This window comes from Anopheles ziemanni, chromosome 2, assembly GCF_943734765.1.
Source record: "Anopheles ziemanni chromosome 2, idAnoZiCoDA_A2_x.2, whole genome shotgun sequence".
NCBI lineage: Eukaryota > Metazoa > Arthropoda > Insecta > Diptera > Culicidae > Anopheles > Anopheles ziemanni.
Window position 1 is genome coordinate 17,533,030 of NC_080705.1, and position 16,138 is coordinate 17,549,167.

The following is a 16,138-nucleotide window of genomic DNA, read 5'->3' on the forward strand; positions in this document are numbered from 1 at the left end:
ACTGGCAATTTAACAAATCGCAAGCAAAGGACACTCCAATCGGGAGACAGAAAGCGAGCCCGTGCTTCGGAAGGAATTCGCGAGTCAACCACATAGAACACCACCACCACCACCACCACCATCCGCCGGGGGCCTTCCAGCGCGGGAAAACCAAACCCGGGGGACGATCAAGTGTTTGCACTAGTTCCTCCGTATCTGGCCGCCTTGTTTGATCATTCTTTTTCAATATTTATTAGAATTTACGTACGAACAGCAACGCGCTCTGTGAAATTTGTTTACTTTCCATTTAATATTTGTTTACATCCAGTAGTCTGTGGTGCGTATCAGGAGACAGCGTTGACAGCACACCAAAATGATGTGATCGGATACATACTGAAACGGAGCCATTACATCCAAGCGTGTATCCGGACGTCAGAGTGTTAATATTCCCGCCTTTCTCTCCCACCTTCTCTTACAGTTTCCGAGTTGTTGTTGTTGTTGTTGTTCGGGAAGGTTTTCCACGGAAGCGAACGCGGGAATCCTCACGCATCCAGGCACTCCAGGCCGTAAGTGTGAGTGCGTGTTTGTGTGTGTGTGCGCCGTGTGTTGCCATCGACGTAAAAGGTGCGTGTGCCCCCCCCGGTTAGGAGCGGAAACGAGCGGTGTGTCCCCCTGTTTCCGTGTGCGCGCGTGTGTCTGTGTGTGCGTGGGAAAATAATTTCCGGTGCGCGTTTGTAGTGCATCGGCGGAAGCAGCGGCAGGAGCAGGATCAACCCCACACCCCGACACGATCACCGTGGTGTATTGTGCGGCGATCGAGTGTGTGTGTGTGTTCGGGTTGGGAAAAGTGTGCGAGTGTGCGATTTTTGTTGTTGTTTTTGTTGTTCGTTAACGCAGAAAAAGGGCAGTGAAGGCGAGGAGAAAGTAGAAGAAAAGGGGAAGCGCAACAGATCGCCACCACCAACCATCGCCAGTGTTTCGGTTTCCGTTTCCGATTGTAAAGCTGACCGACCACAGCCTGCCTACTCGTGAGGCAAGTGGGAAGAAGATCACCGAAGGCGGCACCGATCAAGGTGCGGTAACGTCTTGCTAATCGAGAAAACAACCGACGAAGACGGAGGAGTTCTTTTTCGCGGCCGACAAGCGCGTGCCACAATCGCTTTCTTCCAAAAGCCCACAAAGGATCCAAGGCATAACCCTTGTTGTAGGGCCCCCCCACCGCAAAACAAGCAGCATCGCGCACCCCAAACCCCGGTCGCCGCCTGTATGAGCAACGTGTGCCGCCGATAGGAGCTCCGGACGCAGCAAGCAGCAGCAGCAGCAAGGAACGAGGAAGAACCACGGACCCGACGATGGATTGCAAACGGATTTTGCGCTACTCGCCACTAGCAGTGCTGCTCCTAGTCACCCTAGTCTTTGCACAAAACTCAGGTATTTCAAACGCTCCCCGCTTACCGTTTTCCGTTTCTTCTCCCACTGTACTTTACGTCTTTTCCTTCGATCGGTTTCGATCCTCTTCTCCTGTGCGTGCGTGCAGTACTACAACCTTCACCCTTTCTACAACCAAAACTTCTACTGCTGTTGTACACAAACTAACCTTTTCTTTAATAACAAAAACAAATCCTTTACGTTCAAAAAATGTTTCACTAACTCTAAACACCTGTTTTATTGTTTCTTACAACGCTGTCAATGAAATGAAAATAGATTTCTTTCCATTCTATTTATCTTTTCTTTCGTCAACTCTTCAAACGGGTTATGTTCTGTTGATATTGTAAAAAGATTGTTATATTTTTTCTTACCCCAACTTCGATGTTACCTGTCGAATCCCTTTTTACAATATGCTGTGTTTCGGGATATCGCAAATATGTTTACCTACCGTTTTCTTTATTTATTTATATAAACTCTTTTATAATAAACTCTCGGCTTATGGGACCGTCGTGTACAAACGAGAAAAAAGAGACACCGTATCCGATTACGGATGGTAAAACGATGCAAAACAAATTGTAGTTACACCTTTCTAGTGTCATGGAGCCGTTGTAGCGCCTGTCAGTAAAAAATATTGGTTTATCTGTTTCGAGTCATCGCCCCCTTTGTTTCCACATCAACACATTGCATTCCGGCCGAATGACAAACATCTTTGGTGTGTATGATTTACTTGAGCTTGGTATGTTTATGTTTTCCTCCCCGCCCGAGCGTCATCAACCTCATCGCCGCAATCGATTTTGTGTATATCATAGGCCGTAGGTGCTCCGGTAAAGAAAAAATCAACTGGCTAGAAACTCTCCTCTATGGCTTTTACCATATTTTGCCCAGCATCATGAGAGTATCTACCGAATTTCCCGGCGCGCAAAACATTTCATCAAAGCATTTCCCTGCATAAAAAGCCGTACGATCATGCGCTAAGCTTTTTTGTTTTCCATTTCAAATCGACGCGTTTTGGTGTCCCTTTGCTCCTCCATCAACACTTGCCCTGTCTGAGGATTATGTTTTTTGACATTGTTGTGATCTTCGTCTGCTTCTTTAGATCAGGGGTCGGCAAAGTCTGGCCCGCCAACTGATTTTATTCGGCCCGTCAGAAAATGTTAGTGCTTCATACAAAAAACTAGAGTTGTGTAACTCAGATTCAGAATCCTTAATCGCTATGATACTTTGCGTTTTAGAGGATTCATGAATCTTTGGATGAGAGATTCATGAATCCCAAAGCAACATCAACTAAGGAAAAGTGATGAGCCAAAAAATGGGTAGAGAGACCCTCTTTTTTTTTAATCCATGATCCAATCAAAGAAACGTCGAGATTAGTGCAAGATCCTTGAAAGATTCATGAATATTCATTCGGGTGACAAAAAGTTTATCAAGCTTTGAAGATTCGAATCTCCACAGATTCATGAATCTATCGGAATGAATCTTAGATGAAAGATTCATATGAACGAATCTCACCAAAAGATTCATGAAGCACAGCACTACAAAAAACCTATCTCAATTTTTATCGGATTTGTTCACGATGTATGGTTTATTTTCTTCCCAAAAATGAATATTTAAATTGTTGTTGAACGAGGTGTTGTTCCTGTCATATGTTGGAAAACCAAAATCAAAATTCAACGAAAATAGGTATCAAAATGTTGAAAAAAGTTTTATTATATAATTTCAAATATTTATTCTTTTACCACTTTTTATGTAACTTTACTATTGAGAAAGTTGATACTCCATTCAAAAGAGTACTACTTTGAAAATATTAAATAGTCGTTGATAAGGCATCCGGCCCGCACTTTCGGTTTCCTTAAAATCATCGGGCCCTTTTTTGGGAAATGTATGCCAACCCCTGCTATAGATTAATCATATACATAAACTCTCCTCCATAAACTCTCCTACAGCATGAAATAGTACATTAAAAGTATCACAGCGTACCCGCAGGCTTGTTTTAAGGAACTGTCATGTTTTGAGACAAGTTTTCTAAAAATCTTCGAAGGATGCGTAGGGGAGCCATTTTTTTTTCCTCGAATCATGAACACAAATTGGGATTGCAATGCTGTGGGTGGTGAAAACGTTGAAAAAGGGAAACAAAATTTCAGTCCCTGCATGTAAAAGTTGTGCAAACGAAAATCTTTAAGCAAATTTCGTGCGTAGCTTGTTTCTGCCTCAGGAAAAAAGAGAGAGAGGAAAACTCTCGCCTGTATTTTATATAGCCGGCATGTTAATGTATGCGCCGTACGCCGGCATTGTTGGGATTAAATCTCGAGGATCTTGGGTGTCCTCGGTTTAGTTGAATTGTGTCGCCCTACGCACGGTTCAGGTGGAGTATTAGCATGGGAGCTTTTCCCCCGCCCCACCAACCAACAACCATGCCGGGCTCCACGCGTGTATGATGTGTTTGGTAGCAGAGGAAGAGTTTTCCACAACACACAACGAAGAAAATGAACCCTTTCCATATCGTTCGCAGCGCAAGATGGAAGGGATGTTCCACTGCGAAGGGACTTTAAAATGAGCTTTTCCTCGCTGTTGATGTTGGTGTAACTATCCTTTTCTTGTCTGTTGGCTTGTCGGCGTTTGTTCGTATGGATGTTTCCTCCAAAGAGAAAGCAGCTCCTATATCCTATCATCTCACGCTCCGTGCTTTCCGAAGGGTTCCGACAACCGGCCCGAGGAACCCAGTTGGAGCCCAAGCAAGAGGGCCCTCCTAGGGTATGATAATACATTTTCCGATGTAAAAGGGATTTTCCCTCACATTCCCTCCCGGGGTGATTCCGTCCAGCGAAGTTGTTTCACCCGGATTGGATTGGTTTCGCGTCACCCACCCCTTTCCCTCCGTTTTAACTCCGTTTTCCCTTTTCTTTATGTTTTGTTTTTGGGAAAATCTGTGTGACGATGCTCCGTTCTCTCGTTCCGTTGTTTCAGCCATCTATTGGTTTTCTTACCCATCGCAGGCGGTCGCTTTTCCTTTCGTATATTCTCTGCGCCCCCCCCATTTTTCCTTACGTCAATGTCGCAATGTCGTCCACCGAGCACACATACACACACAACCACGTGCGTTGTGTCTTTCGGTCCTTGGGACGCATGATGATGTTGTGTCGTCGTTACATAACTCTTCAACAAAGGCCTCCACACGCTCTGCTTTGCAATTACAGATAAAGCCTCGGCCCAGCAAATGCCTGTTAGTGTGTGTGTTTGTGTGTCTGTGTGCGGATTTTCGACAGGACGTTCAGGGAGCTTTTCTTCGCCTGAAAAACACTGAAACACTCAGCAAAAAAAAAAGGGAACCAAAAAAAGCACACACAAAACAAAAGGAAAACACACAGAAGAAATCGGTGGTGGGCAAAGTTTTCCCTCGACCGGAGGCTTTTCGCTGCCAATGCTCTCCCCCCTTTTTTGCAACAACGATTTCCACGACGTTACACAACGCCACCAACCACACGCTGTCCGGTCGATGTGTGTGTGTGTGTGTGTATTTTATCGTTCACCGTTCGAAATCCTTGAACTAATTTATCCCTTACGATGTTCTGGATGGACCTTGGGGGGGTTCGATTGTTGTGTTTGATTATGCAATTTTCTGTCGACCAGAACTAACTACAGGTTCTTCGTACGCTTGGATGGAAAAGAGATTATTTTTCTATTTGTTAGGATTTGTTTTATGCAATTAAAGTTATTTTAAGAACGTTTTTATCTTCAACAAATATTTTCAATTTAAAAAACAGGTCTTCTTTCATAACAATTTTATCTCAACCAACTAGTCATTCGTCATTTTAAAATAATCGGTACTAAAAAAAACCACCCCCCACCCCAACACAAATCATCGCTTCGTTGAGTTCCGAGCACACGCTGTGTTTGTTCGCAAACCAATTATGAATGCAATAAACGGACGCGAGGGACCTTGGTTGTGTAGAAAACCCCGATGGCGTCAATCGGCGTGCCACCTCGGAATTGGCATCATCGACATTGGCGTTTCGTGTGACACTGACAGGGTGGCACCCACACACACGCGCGCTCTACTGTTTCCTTCAGCGATGGATTCAAGCAAACCGGTATTTTGTGGAAGTCGTCGTCATCTCTCCCTCAGCTCTTTTTGTTTCTCGTTAAGGCCTTAGCTGTACAGTCGTGGCTTGGTCAATGTTGTTAAAAATCATCTGCGAGTCGTTGACATGAGCGTTTTTAAACACGAAACAAAGCAAGTTTCTTATCAACGTCACACAGCGCCCCGTCGAAGAACGGTTTGCGTCTTGCGTCTAAGAAAACAGCTCCATAGAGTAATCGAGCAAGAACCGGTCGTGTTGTCAGGGGGTGACGACTACCGACACCCGCGTTGCATGCGTCATCTCGACGTCGGCATTTCGTCACACACAAGTTCCAGCGAAACGCGATCGATGGAATGGGAATAAAATGAACCTGCACATACATATATATTCAGCAATGTACGCCTCGCGATCACCTACGCAAAGGCTCGGTAAAACATATCAGGTGTGTAAAAATACACCACGGAGCCCCGGAATGCATCATCGGTGAGCGATTTCGCGTGACTTAATTGAAATGGATGCGCGCGGGAGTGAGGACTTTCTTAACATTTCCACCACCCCCCGTGAGCGTTTGGAGCGTGTAGGAGTGCGAAATTGATTTCAACCCGACGCCCTCCTCCTCCTCCGCCGACGCTAGGTCCCATTGTCTCTCGCGGCAGGACGGCAGGAAAAACTATTTTTGCATCGCCCACCCCTCACCCGAACCCGGTGGGTGGGCTCCGTCGTCATAAGCGGATAAGCCACCGCCTAGTGTGCCTTTCGTGCGATGATGGTTGCCTTTCCTACACCCGGTTTTTACCGCCTTCGACGCCGACTAATTAGAAAAGAAGCCGTCGGTGGAAGGTGCAAAAACGTCATCCATGCAGAAAGCACTCCAACCACCCCGGGGTTGTTAGATATTTGCCTTTAGTCTACAACTCACACGCCTGGCGGTGGCGCTATTTATTCGTTCGACACTTGACACGAAACCAGGGTGACTGTGAGGTATTTCTAAAGTGAGCGTTTTTTTTTTAAGTCATTTCAACGATAGAAATACTCGATAAGTCTTGTTCGGTTCAGTCAATAAAAAATCTGTACGCTTACTAATCATAAAAGTTTTGTTTTTGCGTCGTGCACGTTTAATTTTCCTATTTTTAACTCATGCGTGGAAAGTATAACGAACGAATAAAGTTTTTTAAATGACGCATTCATAACTATTTTTTCTCGTTTTATCAGAGTTATCACTAACAAGGTTATGAAACACCAACCATATGACTAAGTATGTTTCATTTCAAGCTTAAAAAGAACTGAGCATTAATTTAATAATTTTTAAAATACATTTCAAGGGAGTAGAAATTCCTGTTTATTCAGAATTAACAATATGACACACACATGTACTTATGAAAGAATTCATTCGGTATGCAGAGCATTATTTCACTGTTGACATAGAACTCATGGAAAATAATCTTCTGAATATCGACCATTAAGTGCAACTTAAAAAACTGGAATGGAAAAAACAGTGTGGAGAGGTTGACTGTAGTCATTTATTAAAGTTGCAAAAAATGAAACATTTTTTACTTCACCCGGGAAAATTTTATTTAAGTTTGATGGCTTTAGAAACCACAGGAACATGAAATTTAAATTTGTTTTGTTCGCACCATCATTAAAAATTGTCTATAAAATGTACCCAACCAATGGTTTTTGGAAACGAAGTAAAGATTAATTTTGCGAATGAATTTATTTTGTAATTACTATATCTTTTATGTTATACATATGTTCGTTTACTTATTGTATATGTACATTTACTTTACCTTTTATTGATTATTTTACAAACTGATATAGTGGAAGGCTCTTGTAAATATACAAATTTATCCTTAGAAAAGCTTGGTCTGTTTGTTATTTTGATTAAGAAACAAGTTTCAGTATTTGTTTTACATCAAAATTTCATCAAAAATGATTGTACAAAAAAAGTGTTCTAGAAACGCTCGGCGTTGAAAGTGTTAAACTTTTATTCATGCCAATTTACATTTACATTGCAAGACGCAGATTACCTTCATCAGTATCTGGTTGTTAATCTGCGGTTGGATGATTTGAAAAGTTCTACTGCATTCCAATCAGCTCGCAATTAACATCTGCATGTGCTACCTCGGTGAAGAAATTATCAGCCTAACCGCTTATGGTTAAGCTCTCGCGTAATACGTCATCCCCAACAGTCCCGGGTCTCGGTATATCTCTCATCTGCAATGCAGTCTCCGTGCGTGGCTGGACGCACGGAGATGGCCGGCATCGGGGGGTTGCTATTTACTTACCCTCGCAAATGGAAGCCGCCTTCCATATCTCCTATCTGCGAGCTTCATAACTCACTTAGCGCCACCGACGAATGGTCGTAATTACCATGCGCCGTGTCGCCAGATCCCATTTCTGGTCCGGTTCGCTTTTCTGTTGCCGGTTGCGTGGATTTTCACCTTCCTCGAGAACCCGAAAGGCGTCGACCTCCTCGCGGGAGCAATCTCGAGCCGCATTATTATTGCGCATCGGTCTCTTAACGACACGGCTTCATTCCGTGGCCTGCTGCAGGTATGGCACGCCTCGTGTTACACTCTGCTGTTTGACAAGTGTTGGTTGGTTTGGTTGCGATAAGGAATGTTATCATTGCGGGGAGATGATTGCTCGTTAGCCACACGCATTTTACGGCGAGATAAAAGTCACCTTCGCCAAAGCCCTGGCAGTCAGATGACACGGGTTGCATATGAAGGTGGTGACACTGAGCTCCGGGAGGTGTCGTAAATTCTGGTTAGAACACAAATTGCCTAATCCTCTACACGGGCATAAGAGGGCCGTGGCCTTTTCCATCAAGCACCAGTGTCGTGTGATGAGATTAATTTTCTCCCGTTTCTAAATGTGAAAACTTTCTTCTTTTCCCAAGCTCGCGTTTCCGAGCGCTCGGTCTCGCACCTCGTGGATCTAATTTATGGCTCAAGATGAGCTCACTCGGTCCGCGGTCGATCGATTTACGGACCTGATCTGGATCCCGATTAATCTGCACCACTACGGCGGTGGTTTAGCAGGGAGTGGAAGAGGAAAAACAATGGACACCGCAACTCCGTGTTGCCCAACCGGGGAGGGATGATCGTGTTGATTGCTCCCCATCCCCATCAAGCCTGTCGATAGCTTTTGTTTCGCGTTCCCCAAAATCATCACAATCCACACCCTCGAACCGAAAATCCGAAAAATCATCGCGCGGACGAAAACCCCACACGCGTCGTCACGGTAGTTGTTGTTTATACGTTTCCCGGCGGATAAATCGACGGATCGCGATTATTTACAGAAATAATCCAACCTAGTCGGCCACCTTCCCGCCGTAGGTTTGGCGCCGTTTTTCCTTCCCGCCCGTCGACCGGGCCCGCCCTTGCGGTGTTATCCGTGGTGGAAATCCGAACGCACCATCGAACACGTCTCACACCCGCAGAGCGATCCAGCGGCGTTGGTGAGGAAGATGGGTTTATCCTCGATTTCACAGGGCACCGATCGAACCCAGCATATTGTTCTGGTTTTTCCACACCCGCTGTCCATCGCCCGGGAAAACCTCCCGAAGGTGATCAGACTTCAGACTTCTAACTGATCGATAATAAATTTCCGGATTTTTGCTAACATTTAACGAAACCCGAATCATTTACGTAAAATCATCATCAACAATGTGAAGCCCGGTGTAGTTATCGAATTCACCTTACAACTATAGGAATTTCTGGTAAGTTCATAAAATGAACGAGTTAATTTTTTGTGAGAAAACTTTATTTGTAGTCTGATCCATTTTTGAAGTTCGGGTCTTTTGTGTTCTTGTACAGGCCTTTAGATCAAAATTTTAAAAAATTTTTTTGTTTTTTTTTTTAAATACAATTTGACTTTCATATACGGCCATATAGCTGTGTATAATATCAAAGTCTGACGAAAAATTGCTCGAAACATTAGAAAATCGTCGTGAGAAGTAATATTCATGGTAAAGCTACCTAATGATGGAGTTAACCAGTCTTAGTCGGGTATTTTATATTTTTAATACACCATTTATGTGATACTATTCGATGCAGTGGAACCTTCTTCGACACATTATTAACTCGGTTGCCTTTTGATCGCAATACACTCTATTTCGACGATAATTTCCTCTCGTATGAAAATGGGCACAATATTTGATTCAAGGCATGAGAGCGATGAAGAATGTTTGAAAACTTAAAAAAATAAAATTATAGATGATAAGCTTCTCTAACAATCACAAAGAACTAAGTCGTACTAAAAGTGTAAGCATAGTTGCTCTAAAATTGAACATTATTTAATGAACAAATTTTCAAAATCGTTGGACATTGTCATTTTTCTTCTGTTTTCGACCATAAACTATATAAAAATAAAGAAGATCCTCACAATTATGTGCGCCATTTTCCTTCAAGGCACAACAACTTATTATAAGTTAATTAAGTATTATAGCCAACGAACGTAGACCGCGCTGTGAGATCAGTACTTCGGAAGCTTAGATTTTTAAGGGCCCTTTCTTTTTAGTCTTACATATACAGTTGTTTGTGATCCTCTCAGTGAGAAAGTAAGCAAATTATTGTTTCAAACGTTTTGCCTTATCTTTTTCATTCCTTCTCCCTTGAAGATCTGGGGATTAGAAGGATTTGCCTGTTCGGTTGCACAAATGGTTATTTTTTTTATCTTTTTTAATGTTCTTTACTCAAATTAATAAGCTAAGATATACCTAGGCTTTCTTTCAACCTTCTTTTCCCCGATTATAAGCCAAAACTATCCTTCATTAAACAGCTTCAGTAACAGAGGCCCCAATTCCGCCCGGCTTTCGTCGGCTGGCGATAATAAATCGCCAGTTGAAGGCCTTAAAATAATGAGCCACTGCCAGAAAGCGTGCGGCAAACATAAACATCGCCCGGCCGAAAAAGAAAACCGAACCGAACGGAAAACACTGCTTCTCTCGCCCGGTGGTGTTTTTCCTCCGAGCGAAAAAGCGAAGCACCAGCGGGATCCCCCATCAAGCCGCGCGGGCAAAACAAACAGCATAATAAAACACGCGAACGTCAAATTTTCCCAAGTAAATTTAAATACCACCCCCGGCCGCACACACCCGTCGGAACTAAGTTTGAAACGAAGCATCTACAAATTAAACAGAAATTTTGGACCGAAACGAAAAATAACGCCCGAATAGGGAAATCTCGGGCTGCGCTCGGGTGGTGGGTTTTTGCATTTGCGTCCGGATCGGCGGGGTTGGTCTAAAACAGTACAAAAAGAACCACGAGCGTTTCTTTTCGTCTTTTTTATTTTTTGCAAACCCACAACCACGAGGTTTATCCCAAACGCAGGTCGCAAACGAACGAGTGGCCGTCATCTTCTCTCGTGACGTGTTCTTGTACATTTCACCAGTTTTTATTCGCTTCTCTCTTTCTTTCGGCCAGGGTGGTGTCTTTTAGGTCTTTTTTTTCTTAATTCGCATTTTGTGTACCGCGTGTTTTGCTTTTCGCCTCCCCAACACCCATCAACCCCGCCGCCTGATCATGTTGCTCTTTACTGCTTCTATTTTATGCTGTCACCGAGCCGGACCGGTTCTTATGCTCCGCTTGTCGTAGTATGATTGGCCCACGGCCTTCTCGGAGGGTTGGAAGGAATGGGAGGAAGGGAAAGTAAACAGAGCCCCCCCCAGCACCAGAAACCTCCTCCTTGCTCCTCCAGGCACCCATCCGCCGCTCCGCTTTTTCCGATCGCCTAACGTTGAAAACCGGTGATGGAAAGGTTGGTGAGTAAGCGTTTGCGTACGCATGCGTCTCGCTTTTTCGGTGCCAACCGGGCGCCACTGAGCCCCCACACTCGCCTCTTCCTCCTCTCTCCCTTTTTGCGAGTCACTTCTCCGCACGCAAGAAAATCCCTCAAAGCTCAGGGAATTCTTCGGGGGTACGTTGGAAAAGTGAAGATAGAAATGCTGGATGTGGAACAAAAATAAAATAATAATCATAAAAAAACACACACACACACACACATCCCCAAAAGCTCGCACGGTCATATTTGTTCGGACATTAGGCGTAAGTGGGGTGTGGGAGGAGGGGTTTTTGTTGCCTGACATTAAAACAACAGTGTGGAAAAAAAGGCCGAAAGGTCAAACGGTTTTCGAGTTCGCGAGTTTGTCACCACAGCATCCCTCGCAGTAATTATTCCACCAAAGGAAAATCGAAGTGGAAATGTTGGTTCCCCCAGTTCCCAGGGTTTGTTTTTTTTCTTCTCTCACCCTCTTCGCCTCTCCCTCTTTCTCTTTCGTGCAGCTCACAAATGAATGAATTGTTTTCTGCCTAGTCAGCTGCTGCTGCTTGCCTCAAAGGCTCAATCGATCGAACCGCGCGCGGGGGTTCTTTCCTTTGGTCGGAAAATGTATGCTCGTTTTGCCACAAATATAGCTCTCTGTGGAGCCACTCGTTCGTGCGTGAAACGGTAGCAACCTTCGACTTCAATTAGCTCGATGAGGAGGCATATTCGGGCCTTCGCTTCAGTGGGGTCTCCATTTTCGTTTTCTGCTGCATGCGTGCGGTGGGATATTTTTACGATCAGCTGTGTGTTACTCCCGTTGCATGGGAGCAACCAGTTTGCAACAGCGAAACCACGATGTATATGTTGGAATGTTCACTCTTTTGATCCCATCAAACGATGATCGTCTCACCACAACTTTTTTAGTGACATTTGAAAATAAAACACAGCAATTGTCTCTAATTTGATCGAATAAAATTGATTGATTGCACCGGTTCAGCAAAACCCCCCTCCTCCATTTGGCGCCTGATAAGATTATTCTCCCTCCCAACATTGTGTTGTTCTTATCGGGGCACGACGTGATTGATAGCTCAATGGCCAACCGCAAATGTAACCTACATTCGTTCGTGACCGTCTCGCCACACTTTACCTTCATGCTGCACGGCATGCATGCATGCTCCATCCACAAATGGCACTCGAGTTGTGTGCACAAAACGTGGTAAACGTTTTATGCAAACGTAACGAGAAGAAGAAGAAAGGCCGGTCGACATTCGTTTCGATGCCGATTAAATCTAATTGCCGTCTCGGGACTCTCTCCGGTCCTGTGGAGTGTTTAAAAATAAATCACTTGTGTTCCTCCAACCTGACCAAAAGTCAACAATCTCGAAGAAGTCAAGGAACACCCTTTCCACCTACAGCATACCTATGCTCCCCTATCTGTAAAGGGATGAAACATTCCTAACCGGAAATAAAACGTTTAAAAAACGGACCGGGTTAAAAAAAAACAATTGCCGCCCCGAAGAGGTGACCGAGAACGGAAATTGAACGGGGGGCTAGATGTGAAGGTCTTTTTTATATTTGTTTTTGATGTTGCTTTTTTGAAGGCCACCCGCGCATCGTCGTGCACCAGTGGCGCTAGGGGAAGATGGGGGGGGGGGGGGGAACTTACCGGTCCACGGATATCGATTTATGTTTTATTAAACATTATCGACCTCTTAGCAGTAGCCGGTTCGGTTCGGTTCGTTGCTTTGCCGGGATTGGTTTATAGGCTTGGTAGGGAGGGGAAGGGGGGGGGGGGGGGGGGAGATGAATGGAAAGGGGTGAAGGAGAGTGGGGGGTGAGTCACTACGTGCTGATATTTCAGTTCGGATGAGACCGGTTGACTTGAAATGGGGGCTCCGGACCTCGTTTGATTTGATGGTACGAATTCCAAATGGCAACTGATATGTGTGTGTATGTGTGCCATGGGGTTTCCCATTTTGCAAAAATGTCCGTTTGTTTTCACGTTTGTGGGTGTGTGAGTGTGTGTCTTTAACTGATGATCGAAGGACACAAAACCACACACTAAAAAGGGAAAGCCTCTCCGTTACGATCGTTTGGGGCAGGTAAAGCACATCCCTTCGGAGGCCGATGGCCATTGGTTTTCCTTCCACGCCCCCCCCCCCCCCCCCCCCTACCTTATAACCCCTTCCCACCACCCTACCAGGGGGCACTACACCACCAAACAACATCGTATGATCCCATTGGTGTTAGTATGTGTGTGTTGTTTTTTCGCTTTCTCCTTCTTCTCGTTTCGTATTCGTACTTTGATTTTTCCCTTTGAAATGTTTGTTGGGATGGACATTTATTTTTAGGTCGAATTGATTTACCCCCTCATCAACCCCCGCAACAATCTTTCTTCCTGGTGGTGGTTTTAACATACACATACACAAAACAACATTGCTGCCATTGCGGTACGATTTAGTGCCGGTTTTTTTTTTTATTTTTTCTTCTGCTATATACATTTTCAATCAACCTTTTGCGGGCCAGTAATTAAAGGATAAATAATAGAACCGCCATTACCGACGCTGGGATGTTGTTATCAACTAGCAATTTCGAGGAATTTGTGTGATATGCTGTTGGTTTCAACCTTGCGCCTGAGTGTGGGTGTCGCAACATTTCGCATTTTACATCGCAACGGATGTTTTTTTTATGTTTTGGATGATTCATACTACGTCGGGTATTATTTTTGTTTTCTTGTCCGCATTATTTAGGTATTATTTAATTCGATACACATCTTAACCCTTCTCTCGCAATGTGTATATGTATTTGAAATAATAATATTTACTGTAAATGCATTTTGCGTTTCGTTTGTTCGACCTCAATAAACGCAGACAATCAACGACGATAATAGTATGTGTGATCTCCATTTTCCTTCTAGTCTACAACATATCCTGAGGTTTTTATCAAGTGTGTGTGTGTTTCTTTACATTATGTTGCAATAATTTTTACACATCGTTACGTCATATTGCATATAAGGAACGGACACATTTCCTTCCTGTGACCGCACGTTTGCCACATTTCTCCTTTCGACTGACGTGTTCTCCGGTCATTGTCCTCTCACCGGCATCGGTCACCTGATCGTTGGCAGCATCGTTGCTGGTGCTTGCTTCGCTGGCAGTGGGTTGGGTAGCTGTTTAGTGCTACTTTAAATGCACGTTTGTGGATGTATGACGTTGTCATAGATTGTTGCGTCTGGCCCATATACCCAGACCAAATGCCAGGCCGACCAACACGAATGATGTCACAGGGCCCGTTTCGTAGTTCCAGGGCTCGATCAATGGGCGACCAGCCCACATTATTCTGAGATCCCATTGGATGCCACGGGGCAGGACAATCGTAGCTTGTGCTGTTACTTCCGGTAGCCTTAGGTCATCACGCCCGACCAACCAAGCAACTACAGGCTCCACGATCGCCAACTGGATAGGCCAACGTAGCTCGAATATTGTGATCGGCCGTTGGTTAATTATGCACATGATCAATCGAACGCCGTTTTCCACCATATTTATTAGATCTTGATTATCCATCTTAACGAGCGGATGATTCTTTCTAAGGAGGCGATGCACGTCCGTATCGATCAACAGCTGCAAGTGCAATGACACATTTTCAATGACCGATTATCGTCGTCGACGACATGATAAGATAAAGATGGTTAAATAGGTTCGGAACCATCACGATTAGTTAATCTTGACCCAACTAGATTTAAAACAAAGGTTACGGACACCGACATGTAGAATATTGAATGTTTTAAGTTTCTTTTTATAACCCTTACACATTAGAAAACTCCCACAAGCATATCTTAGGCAAATGTGTTTGCACGGTATGTTAGGATGCTTTTTAATGTTGTTGTTTTGGTAGACATATGATGGAAATGAACATTGATTGAAGGGACTTATTAATATTTCCTCCCACAAGACGTAACTGAAAAGGATACCAGTCCCTTTAATAGTGAATGGGTTTTTTTTTCATCGTGATAATCAACATATGAGTTAACCTGTCGGATCGAATCACAGCGCATGAGGTAGGTCCTTCGCGCACGACCCATCACTAAGCCACGTTGACAGCTGCTGTTGTTTACATTTTGCGAACAAATTGTTTACATTTTTATTTAATGTTTCTTTATTAATAAATCGATTATTTTATTCTGTTCATACAACATTGCAATGCTAGAAAAAAGATTTTCTTAACGAAATCGCAAAGCCACAGATGTGGCACATTTTCGGATGTCGTATTGACAGATAATAGGAGCAAAAGCTAGCAAGTAATGTGTGTTGTATTCAACTTGAACTTTATTTAACAAATGGTACCATTCAATAAATAAATGCTGTTTTTCTTTTATTTCGTCGATAACCCATTCGCATTCCACACGTTTAAGGCCAAGAGTTATTGCATGAAAGGCCACGCAAAATGGGAAACCGTAATCCATGCAGTACTGATTACTTCTCCATCAAGCGTACTTTTTCCTCTCTTTCGAAAAGACAGCTAAGAAATAACTTTCTTATTAAACTGCACAAAACTGTTGTATGCAGCGGGGGCAAAGCCTTATTGCTTACAGCGACACATTCAACTAGAATCCGCTTTATATGCCCTTCGAGCAATGCAGATACTCAGATGGGCACGGACAACCGGTTCCGGTGATTGACAACCCATCGCACCGGGACCCCTCTACAGTTAAGACGCTGTCGAAGGACGGGGGAGGCAACGATGGGGCTTTCGTGGGTTTTGCGTAAAAGAGCGCCTTGCGGAAGTTGCACCGAGGTTGTCGCTGTAATCGAAAATGGCCTGAGATTCGCTGCCACTCTAAGCGGCTTATACGCGTCGTTCGTACCATCCCTTGGCTTTCCCCG

The 16,138-nt window shown here is 44.1% G+C and overlaps 1 protein-coding gene across 1 annotated transcript in view; it reads left to right on the forward strand.

Moving 5' to 3' along the window:
* Positions 1–1,212: 1,212 nt before the first annotated feature.
* The window catches only part of LOC131293078 (uncharacterized), a 57,006-nt gene continuing 42,080 nt past the window's right edge, over positions 1,213–16,138 (forward strand). The window contains exon 1 of the mRNA XM_058321158.1: positions 1,213–1,410. Coding sequence (XP_058177141.1) covers positions 1,332–1,410 — 79 coding nt within the window. The 5' untranslated portion in view covers positions 1,213–1,331. The remainder of the gene's footprint in view (positions 1,411–16,138) is intronic.